At 40.5% G+C, this 23,092-nt stretch overlaps 1 protein-coding gene across 2 annotated transcripts in view; it reads left to right on the top strand.

The window, feature by feature from the left end:
- The window catches only part of RFX2 (regulatory factor X2), a 75,703-nt gene that overhangs the window by 24,790 nt on the left and 27,821 nt on the right, over window positions 1-23,092 (top strand). The window contains exons 2-6 of one of the 2 annotated variants that reach the window (XM_089669999.1): window positions 8,515-8,627; window positions 12,214-12,297; window positions 15,404-15,480; window positions 17,036-17,300; window positions 20,149-20,223. In XM_089669999.1, coding sequence (XP_089526125.1) covers window positions 8,523-8,627; window positions 12,214-12,297; window positions 15,404-15,480; window positions 17,036-17,300; window positions 20,149-20,223 — 606 coding nt within the window. In that variant the 5' untranslated portion in view covers window positions 8,515-8,522. The remainder of the gene's footprint in view (window positions 1-8,514; window positions 8,628-12,213; window positions 12,298-15,403; window positions 15,481-17,035; window positions 17,301-20,148; window positions 20,224-23,092) is intronic. The other variant, XM_089670001.1, reaches the window with a different exon arrangement.

The raw sequence follows: 23,092 nt of genomic DNA, 5'->3' as shown, positions 1-23,092 counted from the left end.
TTAGTGCTTGGATGTTTTTTCATTTGACTGGCCAGAGTATTTTCCGTTGACATGGATAAACGTCCAAGCGGTAAACGCGGCTAGCGTTTAGCCGCGTTTACACATGTTTTTGCCGCATTTAGCATTTTTTGGCCGAAACTTTTCTCTCCTGAATATGATTCTTCTGCTTTCAGGAGAGAAACATTTAACTGCCCCTAAACTCTGCTGCTTTGGTAAAAGCCTATGTGTACATTGACACATAGGCTTTTATTGAGTTGAGTTCAGGGGCTTTGACAAAAAATGCCAAAAGCTTCTACACTCATGTTTAGCAGCAGCAGTATACATGATGCCTAACACGTGATAATGCGCATATTAACAAAATTCATTGCAAAGATGCATTTAGGCTCTCAACCATTGAAAAGATAGGGTGTGTTCACTGCATGTATCTAAAGGTTCCATATTCCGTTTTTTGACTGAGATGATCGTTTAATGGAAATCTTACCATAGTAAGTCATGGGTGTTGCAATTTTAGAAGGAAAATCCAGCAATGGCTAGTCATGTTGACCCGCTCACTTCAATACTTTTTTGAATCCTTGATCTAGAGCACATATGCAGAACAGGAATTTTTAACTTTCTCTGTCTTTCTTCATTGTCCTGGGTCAGTGAACAAGAAAAGGTTGAAGAAGAGCATTGGTCAGGGTAATGGTCACTCAACCAAAATTTCAAAACTAGGTCTGCAATGGTAGGGTCATGGTTTCTCACATGACAGGTTAACTTTTAAAATTTACTTGTTGAACTCTTTGGACACTTTGCAGGGTCCATGCAGAATGGGCTTAAAAAAACACCAGTTCTTTTGGCAGAAAAAAACACTCACATAGAGCATTTTTGTACAGGCTTTTAGGGGTGTTTACAAACAAATCGCAACAGCCCCAACCTATAACTGGCCTTTGCAGCAAAGGAGCAGATAGAAGGGCAACGCATGTCAAAAAACAATTCCCAGGTCACTGTCCTGCCAGCCTGTAACAAACCGAATTGACCCTGTCTAACAGTTCACGTTAAAAACAAGGCATTTAGTTTGCACACATTTGCAAATGTATGTGTAAGCTGCAGTGGTCATGTCATGGCACCCCAATGTACTGCAGTCCTCCATCTATAATTCTCAGTGTCTCCCTAGTTGGAGCACATATCTAACAGATTAAGATATAGAGATGCACTGAACACTGAACTTCTGAGTGTATGCATTGCGTCCTCGCACTAAATAATCAACTGTACAAACAAATGGTAACCAGCCCAACCTAGAGCGTTTTAGCATTTTTTTTTTTTCCTGCCAGAAAACTTCAAAAACGCAAAGTATATAATAATTTTAAATGTATTTATTTTTAAGCCCAGTGTGCATGGGCCAGACACAACTGGCATCATGTAAATGGCATTTTAAAGTCCAGTCTTGCAGTAGAAGAGTTGCATATTAGTATGGTTTGAATGTCTACATTTGGATTTGGAATATTGCTCAGCCCCGCCCCCTCTCATTAGCTGACTGGCTGTGATTGACAGCAGCAGGAGCCAATGGCTCCCACTTTTGTCTGGGGAAGGAGGCAGACACCTGGGACAGTCGAGGTTATCATTTACATGGCTGGATTGCGATGAGGTACGTATTGGGGGGGCTGCTGCACACAGGTTTTTTTACTTTCATGCATAGAATGCATAAAGGTTAAAAACCTTCAGCTTTTACAATCACTTTAACCATCCTAGGACATCCTGCTTCACTTTGTCATCAATGTGTTCACCATTCCCACAGAAAGTTTGGTCTCTTGTGCAATTTTGCAGCAGGTTATGCGTCAATTATCAAAGTTCAGGTGTTCCTCACACTGAATGTTCACAGGAATGACTGCTGTGGGCTGGAACCACCATGGCCGAGGTTGTCACCGACTGACGTATGGCCATCTTTGAAATTTTTAAACCATTCCAATGGCTTACTGGGGCTGAGCGTCTCCTTGCCGTACTATGCTTGAAGTCTTCTGTAGATATCTGCAGGTTTTACGTCTTCGTTCACAAGAAACGTCATCACCACACGCTGTTCCATGCACACACTAATTAATGGTCTCTGGACTAGCCCGCGACGTGTGCCACCTATCACTAAGGGGACACACTTGCCACTTACTACTGCTTGTGGTACCACCACACTAGGATCCCTTTTTATACCTGTAAAATTAAAAGTCCTGGTTTGACTTGAATGCCTCCTCGTATTTTACCCCTCTCTACCACACTGCACAGCATAGAAGATCGCTGTTCTACATTTGGTACAACTCTACTACTTAGTAAATGCCCTTTTTATAGAGCAGTGATTTTATTCATTATATAGTGAACTGTCTGGCCAGGATGCTCTGGATCACAAGACTGGCTGAATTGCAAATCCTTTGGTAAGTAGAATAGTTTTCATTTTGTTGTGTATTAAGAAGTCTGTGTGAACCAGACTGAACTTGACTACTTTCAGGTTTATATCCTCGTTCTCTGATTGTAGTTTTAACAAGTTTGCAGGTGCAAGCTATGCTATCCAAGCTTTCTAAAGTCTTGTGATGTACCTCATCAGGTCGATAGCTATGAAGTTGCAGACAAACTGTAGAACCATATGCTGTGCACTCACATGAAGTTGTCATCTTTTATTCTTTTCAGGATCTCCTAAAAGGCATGTAACTACAAGGTATTTTCCCAGCCACTGCATTATGACACCTATCTATACATCAAATATTTATTGTAACACAATCCATCTTTGTGCATTATTTAGTACTGACCGTATTCTGCAATGCCTCCCATAGGTGTTTCGGTTTTAGCAGGCTTTTTTTTTTTTTTTTTTTGGCTGTTGGGCATATGTGATATCATTGGAGTGCATCAAAATATACGTGCATATGCTGTTGAAATCTGAGTTTACACACATGGTCGTACAAGTGTTCACCTAGTTTTCTCCCTCCATGTCTCAGCAAAAGTGTGTCAAATTCTTGGATAGACTGAGCTAGCAGTAGGATGAACCATTCCTAATGAGTGTCATAGCTGCCAATCATGTTTTTTGTCTTTGGCTCCAGAAGCAAATCACACTGAAGTATGTGGTTGACTTTTGGCACTGTTCTGCATGATGCACAGTGTTTCCCACAGAGAATATCACTGGGGCTTTCAGAAACAGGCAATCTAACCACTGGTATTTTAAGGCTTGATAAAAGTCTACTTTGTGCTCTTTACTATATTTATTAGGTCTTGCTGTTTCTCTTTGATAGAATTATTTACCTTCTATCTGAAGCATAGGACTGCATTAAGCATGCAGTTAAGAACAGGAACAAATTATGCTAGCAAATTATTATCTAGCAACTCTTTACAATTTTTTTTTTTTTTTTTTTGCTACCCTTCTAACATTAAAGTAGAACTGCAATGCATCTGAGTGCCACAAATCAAAAATTCATTATTAATATTCAAAACCAACTCCTCAATGCTTATTTTGCTGAGAAATCATTTTGAAAAACACACCCTAGCATTTCTGGCAATGCCCATCTTTAGTAAGGGCAAGTGATTCATGTACCAGTTTCTGGAATATGTGAATCTATCTGTCCTTAGCTCAGGCATTGGCTGAGCTGAGAACCCTCCCCCCCTCCTGAAGACTCTTGGGACGTATGACCTCATATGGAAATCAGGAAGTAAATGAAGGAATGCAAAACAACAAAGTTTAAAACAAGTAAATATGCTGCTAGCATTAGTAAACAGATAAGAAAATATATCATAAGGATTAGAAATATATTCCATGTTGATTGAGAGAGTGAAGTTCCACTTTAATATATTCTCAGAATTTCTCATCCAGTTGCCAAATTTTTGGTAGCATCTCTGAAGCCGCAGTTGATTTTTCTGGTGTCATTGTTAAAAACCATATGTCTAGCCTCTTGGCTTTTGAACAGTGTATTGGTGAAGGGACCTTTCTTCTCTTAAACTGCAGAGTATATCAATAAGAAAAGCTGTATCCTGTAAAGTCCAAATCCACATTACCATTTATTATTATTATACAGGATTTATATAGCGCCAAAAGTTTGCGCAGCGTCTTACAAGATGAAGGGAGAAGTTACAGTTACAATACAATTTGGTACAAGAGGAAACAGAGGGCCCTGCTCGTTAGAGCTTACAATCTAGGAGGAAGGTTTACCCCAACTCTACTATCACATTAGCAAACCTACAAATTCGCCTTCATTTACTTCCTCCTGCTTTATCTGTTACACACCTTCTGATCACATTGCTTGTGTCTATTGTAACCTTGTTTTATTTAACTGTCAAACTTTACCTCTGCATCCTGCTTTAAAAGGGTACAAGGGGTGGGGGGTTATTGAGAAGGCAAATGGGTTGAGAGTATGGAGAAAAATGGTGAAGAGAAATGTCAGCAGATGAAAAGTAAATGGATATATTTTACTAATACTTTACGTTGCTATGAAACTGGCTATAGAGTCTATAGTAAACATTTGCCAGATCTCTACGTTTGCATTGATTTGCTGTTGTCTTTAGTATTGAATGAGTTAAGGGTAATCTTTACCTCTCTTTAGCATGTTTCAACTTGCCATGCTATGGAAGGGTTTTTGTTCCCTTATTTTCCTTTCTACACTCCTGTGAGAACGCATTCTTAAAATTCCTTTATGCTGCACAGCGGCTGATTATGAGCTTTAACGGCAACCCCTAGTGAGGACGCCAAATTATCATTACAATTGGTGTATAATTCCCCTATGGCCAGGGATACACTAGTCTTTCAATTTATTAGTACCTTGAATGTACAAAAGACTATACACTACAAACTGTAATGCCAAAATTGATCTGTCTGCTTTATTTGATAAAAATATAAAAACTCTACAGACAGAAAAGTTACCTCCGAAATATGAGCTGGTAAAAAAGGCAGCTATCTGGGTTGGGGCTATTTTCTATCTGAAAAGCAGTAGTAAACCCTGTTGGGTTTTTTTTTTTTTAAAGATTCACATATCATAATTTGCTAGTATGCTCTGCACCTAGCACATTATGGGAGTCGTGCCTAAAAAAACAGATCCCTCCAGCAGCGCACTGTCACTGCTGACATGGAATCCATCTTCTTCTGGTCTAGATCTGGCCATTCGAATGGCCAAGCTGCAATGATGTCACTCCCTTGGCACAGCTCTCTCAGTGAGTGAGATATGCTGTCCATTGGGAGAGCAGTGCACATGTGCTGGTGACGTCACCAGCTGCTACACAGGTAAATGCCTTATTATAGGCTTACCTGTAGGTACAAGATATAAAGTGGAGTTTACAACAGCTCTAAGGTCCAGAACAACATACTCAAACAGGGGATGGAAACTTTTTAGACCTTCATGTATAGTCAAATGAAGAAAAAAACCTCAAACGAGCTTAGTAGCTTTGGCAAGGTAGTTCCCATACAACAAGGCTTCCCTTGATGGCCACGCTATGGTAGCCTAAGCCATCCAGTCTCAACCTGGGGTGCCTTGAGGTTTCTTCAGGGGTGCCTTGGCAAAACTTGTATACAAGCAAGCGGGTGGAGCATGCCTGTCTTTTTCTTTCACAAAGCCACAGGTTTTCATTGTGCACCATTACGACCTTCTAGCCTCTGGTGTCCTGACAACCAATGACATCATCAGGTGATAAGGAGGATGGCAGCTGCCTGCACAGTATCCTAGTTTGACCCACCTTTGCCCCTCTCCATCATGATGGAAATAAAATCTAACTTTTGTTGACATATTATAAGAATGTCTAATCTGTAATTTGATGCCTTTTGGAGATTTTTCCATCTTTCCTTGGCTTCTTTATGCCCATTAATACGAATTTTTAGCTGGGGTGCCCAAACTTTCGATCCCCACTGTGTGTGTGTGTGTGTGTGTGTGTGTGTGTGTGTGTGTGTGTGTGTGTGTGTGTGTGTGTGTGTATATAATTTTTTTTTTTTTTTTTTTTTTTAACTTAGCAGGCTGTAAAGCATTGCTCCCATGATCAGAAAATTGCAGGTGCAATGTCTGGCTCCTGCAGAATGTCAGTGTAGCTGTCTGCTCATACCTCTGATATGGGCAGGTAGTTGCTTCAGTCCAGGAAGTTCAATGGACTAAGAGAGCGCTCACCAGCACCCTGGCAATTTATTAAAAACTACAAGTTTTCAGCCACAAAGTTCTTGTAGGCATTCGTTCGCAGAACTCCGTGAATGAATAACACGGCAGTGTTTGCAAAGCTGGAGGAGTGGGAACATTTACATATTCCACCCTAAAAAAGAATGGAACATGTAACCTGTTCCCAAAAGTGAACTTATTCTTTCACAGATCTATATTAGAACCAGTACTCTCCTCATGGAGGAACAACTTAACAGCAGTTGCTGATCACCAATGGAGCTCGGTTCATTGTGGCTTGACAATATGCATTTTAGCAAATTCCAGTCTGGCTTTTTTTTTTCTAAATGGTTCAGTCTTTCTGGTCCTTTTTTTCCTTTTGAGCACACTGTCACTCAAAAAGTGATATGTGGAGTGATCAGACACTGATGTTGCTTGTCCTTGGAGTTCACCATGTATCTCTTTGAAAGTTTTCCTTGGCTTTGTCTACCATTCGCACCATCCTTCTGTTCAATCTGCAGATGTTTTTCCTCTTGCTTCTCCAGCATCCACTGATGTTGGCTACACTCCAACGGACATTTAAATTCTTAATAATATTTCGAACTGTATTGACAGGTACACAAAGCTGCTTAGAGAAGATCTTTCTCTGCTAGTGTACATTTTTCTTTCCTTTGCTGTTCGGTATCATGGTGTACACCATACTGAATATAGACCAGAGAAAGTAGAGTGAGTACTTTTCTCCATTCAAATGGGCATATTGAAGACCTGTGATACTAATTACAGGAAATGGTTAACATGATCAGTATGATCCAATTAATATTAAGCTTTTCTAGGGATACCAATAAATCTGTCCAGGCCATGGTAAAATATCTTGTTACAATAAGTAATATTTTATCTCTTTTCACCCCTTCTTTCCTTTCTCTATGATCTACCAAAGACATGCAGGTTTACCTATCAGGATCACTTTTCAGGATGATAGAGGCGCAGTTTCAATGAGCTGTAAAGCCAACCATAGATTATTATTATTATTATACAGGATTTATATAGCGCCAATAATTTGCTCAGCGCTTTACATTATAATGGGAGACAATACATGAGACAGTACAGTAACAATACGATTTAATACACGAGGGGTTCGAGGGCCCTGCTCCTTGGAGCTTACAATCTAGGATCAAATCGCAGCCAGTTCAGCAGGGACCGGCCGAGAATCGATCTATCTATGGGCGGCAGGCTAGTTGAACTGAAGAAGATCCATCAGTCAACTTGGGTACCACCAGCCCATTTTGCTATAGCCGCTAGCAGTGATCATTGTGGTCTGCCAGCTGGGAAGGCTACTATGAAAATCGAGTGATTTTTCTTTCCTTCCATCTGTAATGGAAGGAAAGAAAACTGAATCGTTCATGAAAAAGGGAAAACTTCCAAGTAGATTTTTTAGCCAGTATTAACTGAATTTTGAATGCACAAAAATCTCGTTTTTCCATAGCAGTATTAACTTTTTTTTTTTTAATTACTATTATTATTTATTAGTAATCTCATTCAGTTAATTTCCAGATATGTCAAGGTCTCCTTGTGTGTTGCACATTCTGGGATCCATTATGCTTGTTAATTGAGAAATGGGAAACAGTCGCAAGTAGTTCATTGTAGCGGAGAGCCGGAATAAACATTATCTGTCCTCCACCCCCCATTTCCCTCAGTCTGGTATAATAGATGACACATTGCCTGGTTAATGGTAAGAGAGCAGAGCGGCACACAGTAAGGGAGGGGGAGTGGAGTGGCGTATTGTTTAGTTTGGGATGTAATCTCTGTGTTGCTCGGCAACCAGCTTGTGGAGATGGGAGTGGACTGCAGTTGCTTCTAGCAACCGTTGTTTGCAGAGCAACAATCCAGGGGAGAGCAAACAGAGCCAAGCAAGGCAGGCCGTGCCTTACACATGGAGCATCTGCATCTGTTTTTCTGCTGATTAAACATAGTCTGACTTGCACTCTCCGGCACTTAGCTGTAAACTCTGCTCTCTCTATTTATACAGGCTTATTTATATAGCTGTCTGCAGCCACAGCACAGACATGAAATATATGGATTTTCTTGTAATGCAAAATATCATTGGATATTATTGTGAATAATTAAAGAGTTTAAATCATCCCACGGCAGTTTTGAATATAAAATAGACTGTAATTGATAGACAGTGTTTTTATTCAATCCCTTTTTCTCCACTTAGTCTCAAGGATAATGCTTGGGGTTCACAAACTTATGCTAACTATGTAATCAAGGGTTTTCCCACCACTTTTTAAGCATCCTGAAAATGGACAGACTGCAGTGACACATACTGTAGCTGGGCATTCCTGTTGGTATCAGTGGCTTCTGTTTTTTCTTTTAGCATAAAGAGATCCTATTTTGATGAAGTGTTGATTTTAATGCCCATGTTTTGTGATTTCTTACACAGGCATCAGCATGCAAAGTTCAGACAGTGGCTCAGATTCTGCAACGTCAGTCGCTCTACGGACGTCTGCATCGGCCCAGGCACCTGTAGTTCAGCCAGTACCAGCTTCCCAACAGGTAATATGTTGCCTATTAATTTGAGGTCAATCATCAAAGGTCTGCAGTGATTTGTCGTTAGCCAGGACAACTTTTATAGATTATCTGCATGCAAATCTTGGATTTGGGTTAAATGACCATCTGCAAGGGCCTGGCTCTTGTAACATTTTATATACATTATGAATTATTTGAGAGAGCTTGATAAATTGTAAAAATATAACTGTTACTAATTATTTTATAAGTACAAATACTGAAAATGATCAGTTGTGTTTTCTCAATGTTGCTTATGCAAGCACATCAGGGAATGTCTTTTGGTTTTTTGGGGAACCTTCTTTTTCATAGCTTGACTGATTTTAGCTACTTCTCGTTATTGGTACATGCGCTACTTACAAGCCTTAAAGTGCAGTACTTAAAGCAGAGCTCCACTGTATCTGAGCACCACAAACCAAAAGTGCTATTTTAATTCCTTTATAATATTCAAAGTAAACTCCTCATCCTTCCCTCCATGCTTTTATTTTGCTGAGAAATCACTCCCCCTAGCATTTCTGGACGTGCCCATCTTTAAGGGCTGATTCATCCATCCCTCCATGCTTTATTTTGCTGAGAAATCACTTTGAAAAATGCCCCCTAGAATTTCTGGATGTGGCCATCTTTAAGGGCTGATTTATCCATCCCTCCATGCTTTATTTTGCGGAGAAATCACTTTGAAAAATGCCCCCTAGTTTTTCTGGATGTGGCCATTTTTAAGGGCTGATGATTCATTTAGCATTTACTTCCTGGAATCCGTTTTCCCTTAACTCAGGCATGCAGACAGTACAGTGTGCATAGCTGAGAAAACCCCCTCCTGAAGACTCCTGGAATGTATGACATTTGCCTAGGCATAGAAAATAGGATGTACGGTAACTTAAGAAATGTGAAACACCGTTTTAAACGAGTAAATATGATATACTTTCCTATCTTTTTACGAATGCTAGCAGAATATGGATTCAAAATAGTCCATGTTAATTGGGAGAGTGAAGTTATACTTTAAAAAAAACACTATCCATTACCCGTTCAGGTCAAAGTGACAATGCCTTCTGATGGCTTACCCCAGCAATGTTTACTCACCAATCCACTGTAAAAGTCTAACTTAAGAGCCAGTTCACACCAAGAATTACACAGGAATGCGCTCGTGTTTCTGTGCGATTTTTGAGAGCAGTGCATGTTAAGCCCATTCATTTGAGTAGTGCATGCACTACTTTATGAAATGCTCTGCAACCAGATCATATGGCATTTCTGTACAATGCAGTCTGGTGCAGGCAAACTCAATGTGTTTTGGGGGTGGTGTAGTGTGTTTTTAACACTGTGTGAGAAACTCGCACAGAACATGGGTTTCCCACACTGCATTCTGGTGTGAAATGGCCCTGAGTAAGGTACATTGCAAGATGGCATCAGAGCTTGTCGCAGTGGATGGCATTTCTGCCTACCCATTTTTGGGCATGGAGATTGGGAGCTTAGGTCTGATTACTTCAACACCCAAGACACGTCAAATACTTTGTGTCTAAAATGGTGGAGCAGCTATTAAGACAAGGTATAGGGAATAGGTGCTCAGCCTGTGGCACTCCAGCTGCTGTGGAACTACAAGTCTCGTCATGCCTCTGCCTTTGGGAGTCACGCTTGTAACTCTCAGCCTTGCAATGCCTCATGAGACTTGTAGTTCCTCAACACCTGGAGGGCCACAGGTTGAGCACCCATGGTATAGGGCAGGGGTGTCAAACTGGCAGGCTGCCAGCTATTGCAAAACTACAAGTCCCATCATGCCTCTGCCTTTGGGAGTCATGCTTGTAACTGTCAATCTTGCAATGCTTCATGAGACTTGTAGTTTGACAACAGCTGGAGTGCCGCCAGTTTGACACCCGTGCTAATAGGGCTTAATTAGAAAGGGACTCCAACACTTTTATGAAATGTTGGGTGACATTTTGTTATGGCTAATTGGTCACCATTTCAGTATCCAGGAACTGTCATAATGGAGGTTTATAGACAAAAATATCCATAAACCACTATATTATAAGATATATACTATGTATGTCAGTACAAGGAGAAAGGAGCGTGCATTTTGCACATTTTTGTCTTTTTAAAGCCTGTTTGCTGCACTTTTTTCTAGGGTGTTTTTATACCAGCCTTTTATGTAAAAATTTGTGCATATACTCAAGTTAGTTATTGATCCCTTTCACTTAAGTACGTCTATGCTTACTTGGTTCCTGGACACATTTAGGCATCGTTCACACAGGCGTACTATGGTGTACCCCTGTGCTTGCCTACACTGGGATGCACAGGTGTTTTCCGTGCAGGCAGTGCCATTCATGTCAACTGGGACACAGCATCTGCATGGCCCTAACACAGGCTGTCTGCATGCAGGGCTGCACACCCACATGGCTGTCAAGTTAGAAGCAACAGGTGTGTCCATGGAGCTGGGTGTCCCAGTTGAAATGAATAGGGCTATCTGCATCCCTGTGCAGGCAAACACGGTCCTTGCAAAAGCGGACGCTATAGTCTGACTGTGTGTACAAGTTCCTACACACTGACCGACTGATGGGACTGTAGCTTGTCCTGTAACTTGCCACTGAGCATCCTGCTGTAGTTAAATGGAATTTAAGTGAAAAATGGGAATTCCTGTGTAGTAGCTTGGAAGATTTTCCCTCTTGCAGTGTCTATATTTCATGACTGCAACCAGTTTTTTTTTTTCTTTTTTTTTTTTTAACTTCATCTGCAGCACCCCCTTCTGGCATTGCGGACTGAATGTAAAATACAGCTGGCCTGTATGGCCTTCTGATAGGAAACCCATCCAAGGTCTAATGCAGGCAACTGTTCCAGATATGCAATAAGGCTAGGTTTGTTGCGTTTTGAGCCGTTTCTGCTTTGCGTTGTGTTTTGCGTTTTTTGTACGTGTTTTTGCCGCGTTTTTAATGCGCTTTTTTTTTTCTTGTTGCTAGGCAGACTTAAAAATGCAAAACACAGCAAATACGCACTACATGCTCTTCTGCATCTTTTTTTTTTTCTGTTGAAGTCTATAGAATCAAAAATCAACTTTTTGCATTAAAAAAAGTCCCGACCCTTTCCAAAAAACGCTCCGGGTGAAAACGCGGAGATGCGCCCCATAGGAAATCATGTTAAATGAACTGTACTGTGTTTCTGTAAAATGCTGCGGAAACCGCTTAGGTGTTAGGGGTGCTTGTTGGGTGTTAGAATCCTGTCCTAAGGTTCCTGTTCTAGCTTCCTGTGAGGTGTCTGGCAGTAATTCCCCTCCTACCTCTATGGTATAAACATGTACACTTCGCCAAGTCAGACAACATGGAGGCAACTTGATCACTTCTGCTCATTAGACCACCCTATAATGTATGAACTGGTCTAAATACGCTTACATCTGAGAGAACTGAAGCAACTTCCTGTGGGCTTAACCAGTATCCATATATTTTTTTATATTCGCTTTATATAATATAACTAACATCTGCTTAGATTTAACCAGTGGTAAAGAAATAATAATTATTTAAATGTTTTATTGCCTTTTATAGGAGTAAAATGGTCTTTAGCCATCTCTACTTTTCTGTTAATCACTTTTTCCTTCCAGAGGAGTTTGTCTCAGTCATCTGGCTCTGCTCCCAAAGGGGCACATGGTCAAGGTGTGCAAAGAGCTCACCAGATACAGCAGCAGGTAACAGCCTCAGAGGGGCTAAGCATGGAGTCTGGCTGCTACTAATCAACCTGCCTACATGTCTTTTTATATGAAGTATCCAAAGTCTTGCTAGCACACTTACCTCGGTCTGCACTGAAGATGAATGTATTTTTGTGCTTCTTGTTAAACAGCATTAAAGCAACAAGTATTAATGCTGATTATTGCAATGTCTCTCCCCTTGCCTAAAATAGTTGAAAAGATTTAAATTTCAAGCCTATAAAAGTGATTAAGCAAGCATTTGTTAAAGGACAGCATGGAGATCGTCTCTTGTGGCAGCTGAATTTCCGCCAGCATGGATTTTAGAAATCGTATCGGGGTGCTGTTGTAGACCCTGATTGTAGATTAAGTGTACATGATTAGTAGAGTGCTACAATAGCATTTATGCACTGTCTATACACATTATGCTCTGCTGGTATAAATGCATTCACTGCTGAAAATAAAAATGTTTGTCCGGCCCAAAGTGTAGCTAAAATCCAACCAAAACTGTGAGCAAGGCTTAGAACTTCAGCCAGTATTTGCCTATATCCTCATTAGGAATATTCCCCTCCTTTTTTGTCCAGGTGACAGCTGTCTGATAAAACAAAAAAATAAAATCCTGGGAACACAGACTACATTTTAAAGTGATGTTAAAGGTTACATTTTAAATAACAAACCTCTTATACTTGCCTGCTGTGTGCAATGGTTTTGCGCAAAATGACCCCAGTCCTCCTCTTCTCGGGTTCCCCGCCAGTGTTCCTGGCTCCTACTCTTCTCAGAGTATCCCCATAACAAACTGCTTGCTCTGGGAGCACTTGTGTGTGCTTGCTCCCGAACCCCGCTCTGTGTGTCAATATGATACATAGAACGGGGCTCGGCCCCACCCCTGTTGCTTCTTCACTGGCTGTGATTGACAGCAGTGGGAGCTATTAGCTGCCACCTTGCCATTGAGGAAGCAGAGACCCAGGAGAGCAATTGCTCTTGTGCACAGCTCTGGATCAGGCTCGAGTAAGATCTTCAGTTGAGATCTCAGTTGAGATCTTCAGTTGGTACAGATGTGGTTAGCTATCACACCAGCATTTAGGGGCTTGAAAATTCAGTTGAGAACTGACATAAGCACACTGGCAACTGTGACAGGTATCACCAGAGCATGCTTTAAATGTTGCATTCACTGCACTAGTACTAGTAGGCAGAATGCAAAAGAAAACACTGCAGAGAACCACATTGGTGTAGTTGATAGACTTTTTAATACCATACATTTCTAGATAAAATTGCAGGGTTTAGTTCCACCTTAAAGTGGTTCTAAAGCCTAAACATTTTTTTACCTTTTAATATATTCTTTTGCATTAAGGTAAAAATGTTTAGGCATCGATTTTGGCACCTCACTCCTCCTGTTTACTGAGTAGAGGAGGTTCGGGGGGCCACTCTGATATTTCATTGCACAGAGCAGAGTAAGTATAAAGATGTTTGTTTATTTAGAAAAATAAAAAATAGCTTACAATCCCTTTTTAGGTATCCATTCACACCAGAACACAGTGCTGGAAACACACATTCCTTACACATTTCCCACACTGCGTTCCAAACACACTGGGTGTGTGATCTGCTGCAGGTGTCAATAGTTTCCTAATGACATCCCAAATGCAGATGGCAAACGTAGTCTGTTTTTGCCTGCACTGGATCACATGGTACCGCACTACTATGTGATCCAGTTGCAGTGTGTTTAACAGTAGTGTATGGATACCTTTTGGCGCAATCCAGTGCAATTTCAGCCTATTTATGCCAAAAATTGCATTGCAATGAATCGTAAGGGAATGCAAGGTACATTCTGTTGTGATTCTGGTTTGAACTGGCTGTGTAATCCAAATTAAATTTCATATATGGGACCCTCACAGGATTATTGTATTTAGCATTTCACCTTCCCTGCAAATAGTACTGTTTAAACTAACCTTTATTAGGCTGTTTAGTTGTAATTATAAAGAATATATATATTATAAGAGCCCATTTACACTGTTGTCGTGCAGTAATGCACGCCCTATGCAATGCAGGTTTTATGCTTCAGCACATTGTGGTGCAATTCATTTTTATTAGCACATACTGGAAATGCATTAAGGGGAATGCAGGTGCATTGTGGTGTGCTGTTTTTGTTTTAAGTGCATTGGCTGCCTATTCATTTGATTTTGACTGCAATGCACCAAGGTGTGAATGGCCCCTCATTGCAATCTCCTTATGCCCAGAACACAATGCATATGGTTTTCCTGTTGCTGTTTTGAATGCTTTAACCTTTTTAAGACTGTTTTACCATGCAAACCTTACGCTCACAAGGGAGAAAGAGGCTGCTTCTAACATTACAACTGTGTCCTATTGCATGACTTACAGTTCTATTGCATGTGTCTGTCATATGTATTTCCTAAAGAAGTCTATAAAATGGTTACTTTTTTTTCTTTTTCAAAATCAGGTGTCATGTCCGCACAAATTAATAGTTGATGAATGTGTGTTTAAGGGAAACATTCAATTTTTGTTTTCTTCTTTAAACCTTTTGGCTTAAATAAAATGCCTTTGAAAATTTACTGCTGTGGGCAACTATAAATTATCCTCTTGGTATATTTGTCATACACAAAGCCCCTATAAGTCCTTTTTTTTAATGCCTTAATCCAGCCACATGGGGCTGCTTGCTATGGAGGAGCACGTGCACACGCGCTCCAGAACCATGCTGCATAGACGCGCGCAGTTTCCCTTCTTACAGCATTTGATTGACAGCAGCAGGAACCAATGGCTCCTGCTGCTGCCTGAGCCCCTGTGAGAAGAGGAAGAGTGAAGGGGAGAAAACTGCAGCCAGGCACCACGCTGGATCCCTGACAGGCTTAGGTAAGTGTTTAGAAAGGGGGGGGGGGGGAGAATAGTTAGTGGGTTTTTTGTGTGCGTGTGTGTTTTTAAGTTTTTTGTTTTTTTTTTGTTTTTTTGTTTTTTTAACCTTAATGCAGGGAATGTATTAAGGTAAAAAACACCATCACCCAGCCTTTAATGTTGTGGTAATCCATTGTCTATATTTTGAAAATGGTGGCTTTCAGCAGGCTTCCTCTGATCATAAATGTAAATTTGCCTTTAACAGGTTCAAACCGTTCAGCATGTCTATCCAGCACAGGTGCAGTACGTGGAAGGAGACGCTGTGTACACCAATGGAGCAATGTGAGTCATGTGTATTTTGTTTTAAAAAAAATATATATATATATAATAAAAGCTGATAGAGAGGAGTGAGTTACAAATATGCAGGATGTTTTGTCATGTCTGTACCAATTTTCCAGTTACACTAATGTGTTAGAGTCTTCAAAGTAGTTGTAAAGGGTGAAGGTTTTTTACGTTCATGCATTCTATGCATGCAGGTAAAAAACCTTATTTGTGCAGCATGTTCCCCCCATACTCACCTAAGCCGCCTCTCGATCCAGCAATGTGCACTGGAGTCTCGGATATCCTGGGACTCCCTCTCCTCATTGGCTGAGACAGCAGCGGGAGTCATTGGCTTCCACTGATGTCAATCACAGCCAGTGAGCCAATAAGAAGATAAAGGGGGCAGGGTCGAGCCACGGCTCAGTGTGTGAATGGATACACGGGAGCATCGGCTGGGGAGTGCGCATGCTTGCTGTGAGGGCACCCGACAGTAGTGAGGGGCCAGGAGCACTGTCGGGGGACCCGAGAAAAGGAGGATGCGGGCTGCTTTGTGCAAAACCACTACACACAGCAGGTAAGTATAGACATGTTTGTTAAATTTTTTTTTTATTTAGAATCACTTTAAGGCCTCGTTCACACCAGTGTGCAGAGTTTTTTTTTTTTTTTTGCATTCGTTCTGCAAGGGCACAAAGAAACAATTGTTCTCTATGTGCTCTGTCCACACCACAACACTAGTATCAGGCGTGGGATTTCTTGCTTCGTGGAAAATGCAACGTGTATAAAACTCACTGAAACAAGCATAAAAACTGATTCAAATTCATGTCTCTGCAAGTGAAATCCTACACTTTTTTTTTCCACCAGTTTTTCTACACGTATGGTGTGAACGAGGCCTAAAAGTAAAGTTCTCCTTTTACAGAAAATAACCTGTGTAGTCAAGGGTCCTCCGTAGATATTAAACTATGAAGCATTGTAAAATGTTAATTAATTTTATTATCATACCTGTAGGGCATTTGGACTCCCTGGAAGCCTGGCTAAAGAACTCCCATTTAGCAGTCGCCACATCTTGCCTTGTTGCTAGGGCACAAGAACCATTGGTGCTGGCTCCTGTACAGCTGGGAATGAGTGTCCAACCATTTTCATGTCCTAGCAATAAGGCATGGCATTGGGATTTCTAATTAGGAGCTTTTTAGCCAGACAGCTGACAATAGTATGACAATAAAATTAAACATTTTACAACGATGCACGGTTGTTTTAATATCTACTGGGGTTCCTTGCCTGCATAGGCTATTTTCTGGAAAAGATTCCCTTTTTTTTTAATCTTTTAAACAAATTTCTTTAAACTTATTTGAATTGGTTGCCAAAATAGATACTGTTCAAGTGACATGCATGACTATGTAATAAAGCAGGGTGCAGTACTCTGCAGTAACCAATAAGATATTGGGTTACCATTGTATTTCTTGCTTGAATGGATAAGCCATTGAAACAGGTGTTTTCTTTTGTGCATATCTTGTAAATTTAAACTAGCATTTTTTTTTTTTTCTACTAATATTTACTTTGGATTTTTTTTTTTTAACAGCCGGACAACCTATTCCTACAATGCTGAAGCACAGATATATGCTCCCAGTAGTGTTGCCTCATATTTTGATTCCCAGGGTGGAGGTGCTCAAGTGACGACTGTGGTTTCTACTCCCACTGCCATTCCTTCCCACAGTATGGTTGGCATCACCATGGATGTGGGTGGGAGCCAAATCATCTCTAGCTCTGGAGCATACCTGATCCATGGTGGCCTGGACAATTCTCGCCATTCTTTGTCTCATACATCACGTTCTTCTCCTGCCACGGTATGTATAGAACATCTGCACTGGTATTTAGTCTCCGTTATCCACTTTGCTTGTAAATTGTTAAAATTTAAAATGCTAAATGTAACCTGGTGTGAGAAGGGGTTAAAAATTCCACCAGGTTTTAATTGCTGAAGAAAAATGGCAACACCAGATTTCAGTTAATTGCTTTACTGATAATCCATAGCAACAAATGTAATGTTTTGGGGACATGATGGTCCCGTTTTTTCAAGGTGACATACAGAATGGTGGTATACTGTATGTCACCTTGACAAAGGGGAACATTATGTCCCCAAAATACTGTGTTGGACTTTTATTTTTTTTTTCTAGTTTCCCGTTCCAGTTATAATTGGTAGCAAGGCAGAAGTGAGGTTGAAATCTCTCCAGCAGGAGCACATACAGCAATAGAAATATTTTATAATTTGCTGTTATTTTCAAATCTTCAGTTTCTTCTATCAGTAAGTTTTAGCTATAGTTGAACTTAACAAATAAAACCCCATCACGCTTCTAAACATGTCAGTGTAACGGAGGACACCTCTCAACCGCCTCGATGCTCGTTAAGGTCCTTCCTTCGTTATGCTGACACTTCTGGATTGGTGACATTTGACCTCTCTCAATACTCTGAGTACCAGCAAGGAATCCTCTTATACCCCTGGCTCTGAGCGACGCTGTATGCTTCCCATCACACTTCTGCTTAAATTCTAATGTACCCTGCATGAACCTGCAACTGACTGCTCTCATCACTGGCTAGTTTTTTTGCTGTATGTATAGAAGAATATGCGTGAATATCATAAACATGACAACAGTCCTGGAATTTTTAACACAAATGAGATTTCATATATTGGGTTGGTGCGAACTTGTCTATGCAGTACATGAAATGGGGTATGGTCTTTTATTTTTCTCATAAATTTTTTAAACATTTACAAATGTTGATGTCCTAAAATAGATATAAATAATTGGTTAAAATGTCTATCCAGTCTATTCATCATCTCAATGGAACCTCCAGAACTGAGAAGCAGTGGATTTTAATACTTTCTTTTTTTTTTCCGTTCACTTCAAGCCCATTGTAGAGACCTTTGACCCAACTGCAACTTGTAAATAATTGGCCAATGAAAACTGCTTTCTGTTTTAGTAGATGTTGGTACATGAAATATTTATTATTATTGTATAAATTAGGGAAGATTTAGAACCTCTGTCAAGTGTTTTCTATTGAAAGATTTAATCTCTTGTTGTCTGAAGTGAAAGAGGTATTCCCAAAGGGAACATAAATAAAACTCAAAATGTTGCTAACTCTTCCCCTGGTATATACAAAATGGGGAAAAAATTGGGCTGGATTTGGATCATGTATTGATTTCTTAGGTTTCTCTAGCAGTGGTACAGCGATTCCACTCTTAATTCTGTATGTTACTTTTGTTGTACATGAAACATACAGCAGGAATTTTGGAACTGCCTTTTGGCTCCCGTGTTGTAGTAGGAGGCAAGAGACTCCAAGGTGGATGAAAAAGCGATCTACTGGAGTTTGCAAGAGCTATCAGATAAAAGCTTGTGATTGCCTTCTATCTACACTTTTTTTTTTGCAAAAGATTACTTCTTTCACAAACTCTGACCATATACAAACTGCTTATTCAGCTTCACTGAAAATGTTAATAAGAATTTGATCTAAATTGTATCAGTTACCCTATTTCATTGAACCCTGTTGTGTATAGAGGTGTAAAGAAATAACACTAGAATATTATGTTTTACAACAAAACAAAACCGGATTGCAGGATTTGTTATTTTATGTGGTGTATTTTTTTTTTTTTTGTCTGGAAATTCCTTTTAGGCTACATTCACACTGCTCCCTTGCAAAAAAAAAAGAAAAGTAGTAAACAGATTTTTCCGCATTTCTGATGCATTTTGACTCAAAAACACAACTGCAGCTGAGTTTTTTATGTGTTTTCCAATCATTGCAATGGGGAGGCATGCACACCAAAAAATGCAGCAAGCAGGACATTGAAAAATGCAATGGACCTGCAACTGACAAGTGTGAAGAGTTTGATATAAGGATTTGAGGATTTAATAGTTGTTTTTTTTCTTTGGTTTTTTTTTATTTTTTTTTAAAAGCAAAAACGGAAGAGAATCAGATCAGTGTGAAAGCAGCCTTATGCAGGCCATAGGCGGTTTGTTTATCGGCTGATTTTTCGTCCAAAAAACGAAACATCATTCGTTCTGTTAACCGATGTTGCCACCAATGATTGCGAAAATCGTCCGTTTTTTCACAAATTTTCCAGCATGACCGATAAGAGAAATTAGGAGGAACCGCGAAAATCAGCCGATGCCATTGCCCCACTAACAGTGTGAAAATCGACCGATTATTCTTTCGGACAAAACATCGGCCGATAAACGAACCATCTATGGCCTGCATTACACTCAGGTGCTACCAGCCAGATTTGGTCCTTGGTGATTACAAAAAATTCTTAGAATAGTGGTCTTAGTTGGTGTTTAACTGGACCTTAAAATTGAACAATAATTTTACGTTTTGGACTATTCAATCTGAAAATTTTGTTTCTTGTGTTGCCACAATTATTTACGTAAAGCAAAAGTATCTTTATAAGTGAACCGTTCCCTTTACAAGAATTCTAAGTACTAGAATCTAATTTGATATTTAATAGTTTGTCTCCTTGTAACGTATTGTGTGTGTATCATGCATCTCCCTGCTTCTTCTACTATAATCATACTTAGATTCTTCTAAATCTTTTGGCGCATGTTGCAGAGCCAACAAAGCTTTCAACACAAGTTCACCTTTCCAGATGCACATAATCAGGGCTCTTTGTCTGACATTTCCTCTGTTTTTTGCATGCTCTCTCTGTAGCTTGAAATGGCGATTGAAAATCTACAAAAAAATGAAGGCATCACCTCTCACAAAAGCAGCTTGCTCAACAGCCATGTAAGTTCACTTCTAACTTGAGTCTGCTCGCAAAGTCCTCTGCTTGTGTTAGGAGCTTTGAGTGTGCATGTTCATAACCCTATGATGAATGGGACGTGTGTCCTTTTCAGCCTAACAGTCAGACTACACCGTTATAGGAAATACGTTATCTCTTTAATTTTTAAATTTATTATTTTATTGTTTTAAATAAATGCAAGTATAGTGTGTAGGTATAATTAGTACTGTATAATCAGCTGTGTAGATAAATGCAGGCAGTTATTTTTTTCTGGTCCCAACATTAAAACTGATCTCTGCAAGCTGTAAGAGCTAATGTGCATGCTGATCTTGGGTTGTTATAAAAGCAAGCCCAAACAGACAGCTAATCAGTGGGTCAGATTTGCCTTTTTTTTTTTTTTGCCAACGGGGAAAATCCTCAATCCCTTACATAAGATTGGAAAATATAGAATTAAAAAGGTTTAGTTTTTTTGTGTGAGGGTTCAGATCCCTATCTCTATTGTATGCAAATTTTCTGCAAGCACTCTGTTCATAGAAGGTATGAAAGTTTTGCTGAGCACTAAGTTATGATTTAAAACGTGAGTTTGTTGCCCGATTTCCACAGTGTTATTTTCAGCATAGTTTGCTGCTGACTAATAAAACCAGATCCTAATATCAGTCTTCACCCATCAGTATGCATTGTCTTGCTGAAATCTGTTTTACTATGGGTGATACCTAGCCAGTGGATGTGTAAAGATATCATTTAGAAATAGTCTGTTGGCTTTCTAAAATGTCATTTTCATCTTGATTAGTTAGTCAGTAACTTAAAGTGATTGTAAAGGATATTTTTTTTTTGTTTAAATAACAAACGTGTCATAGTTCCCTGCTTTGTGCAATGGTTTTGCAGAGAACAGTCCCAACCCTCTTCTTCCCAGGTACCCTGCTGGCGCTGCTGGCCCCTCTTCCTCCTCACCGGTGCCCCCCATAGCAAGCTGCTGGCTTTGGGGGCACTTGTGCATACTTGCTCCTGAGCCAGCTCTGTGTGTCCATAAGAGTGTCGCAGGGCCCCCCTCCTTCCTCAATAGCTGTGATTGATAGCTCCCACTGCTGTCTGAGCCAATGAGGAGGGAGAGAGCCTCTTGGATCGGGATCAGGTTTGGTTGCTATAAAGCCTCTTAGACATTGCTGATACCTACCTTGTGCAGGAATGTTTAAACAATGACAGTCATGCTAATAATCACTTATGTACACTGCTCAAAAAAATTAAAGGAACACTTTGAAAACACATCAGATCTCAGTGGGGAAAAATATGCTGAATATCTATACTGATATGTACTGGATAATATGTTAGGAACGTAAAGATACTCATAATTTGATGGAAAATAAAATTATCATCCTGCAGAGGACTGAATTCAAAGACACCCTGAAAATCAAGGTGAAAAAATGATGCAGCAGGCTAGTCCATTTTTCTGAAATTTCATTGCAGCAACTCAAAATGGTACTCAGTAGTTTGTATGGCCCCCACGTGCTTGTATGCATGCCTGACAACATCGAGGCATGCTCCTAATGAGACGACAAATGGTGTCCTGGGCTATTTCCTCCCAGGTCTGGACCAGGGCATCACTGAGCTCCTGGACAGTCTGAGGTGCAACATGGCGGTGTCAGACTGAAACATGATATCCCAGAGGTGTTCTATTGGATTTAGGTCAGGCAAGCGTGGGGGCCATTCAATGGTATAACTTCCTTCATCCTTCAGGAACTGCCTGCATGCTCTCGCCACATGAGGCTGGGCATTGTTGTGCACCAGGAGGAACCCAGGATCCACTGCACCAGCGTAGAGTCTGACAGTGGATCCAAGGATTTCATCCCAATACCTAATGGCAGTCAGGGTGCCATTGTCTAGCCTGTAGAGGTCGTTGCTTCCCTCCATGGATATGCTTCCCCAGACCATCACTGACCCACCACCAAAACGGTCACATTGAATGATGTTACAAGCAGCACAACGTTCTCCATGGCTTCTCCACACCCTTTCATGTCTGTCACATGTGCTCCGGGTGAACCTGCTCTTATCTGTAAAAGGCACAGGGCGCCAGTGGCAGACCAGCCAATTCTGGTGTTCAATAGCAAATGCCAATCGAGCTCTATGGTGCCGGGCAGTGCGCACAGGGCCCACTAGAGGACATCTGGCCCTCAGGCTACGCACATGAAGTCTGTTTCTGATTGTTTGGTTAAAGACATTCACAACAGTGACCGGCTGGAGGTCATTTTGTAGGACTCTGGCAGTGCTCATCCTGTTGCTCCCTGCACAAAGGAGCATATATCAGTCCTGCTGATGAGTTAAGGACATTCTGCATTCCTGTCCAGCTCTGCTTGTCTCCTGGAATCTCCTCAATGCTCTTAAGACTGTGCTGGGAGACATAGCAAACCTTCTGACAATGGCACGTAATGATGTGCCATCCTGGAGGAGTTTGACTTCCTGTGCAACCTCTGTAGGGTCCAGGTATCGCCTCATGCTACCAGTAGAGACGCTGACCCTAGCCAAATGCAAAACTAGTGAAAAACAGTCAGAAAAGCAAAGTAAGGAAAAAATGTCAGTGGCCTCCACCTGTAAAACCATTCCTGTTTTGGGGATCGTCTTATTGTTTCCCATCTAGTGCACTTGTTGTTAATTTCATTAACACCAAAGCAGCTGAAACTGATTAACAACCCCCTCTGCTACTTAACTGACCAGATCAATATCCCAGGAGATTAACTGACTTGATGCTATACTCTGATTAAAAAGTGTTCCTTTAATTTTTTTTTTTTTTTTTTTCTGGGAGAATTTTTAGCAAATGCAGGTGCCTGCAGGTAATAGAATACAGAGCACTACACCTGAATAATGTGTTTAATGCTGTAT

This window comes from Staurois parvus, unplaced genomic scaffold (assembly GCF_062004578.1).
Source record: "Staurois parvus isolate SC_StPar_1 unplaced genomic scaffold, SC_StPar_1.0 ptg000086l, whole genome shotgun sequence".
Classification (NCBI taxonomy): domain Eukaryota; kingdom Metazoa; phylum Chordata; class Amphibia; order Anura; family Ranidae; genus Staurois; species Staurois parvus.
The sequence above is the reverse complement of the archived record's forward strand: the minus strand, read 5'-3'. Positions and strand labels throughout refer to the sequence as shown.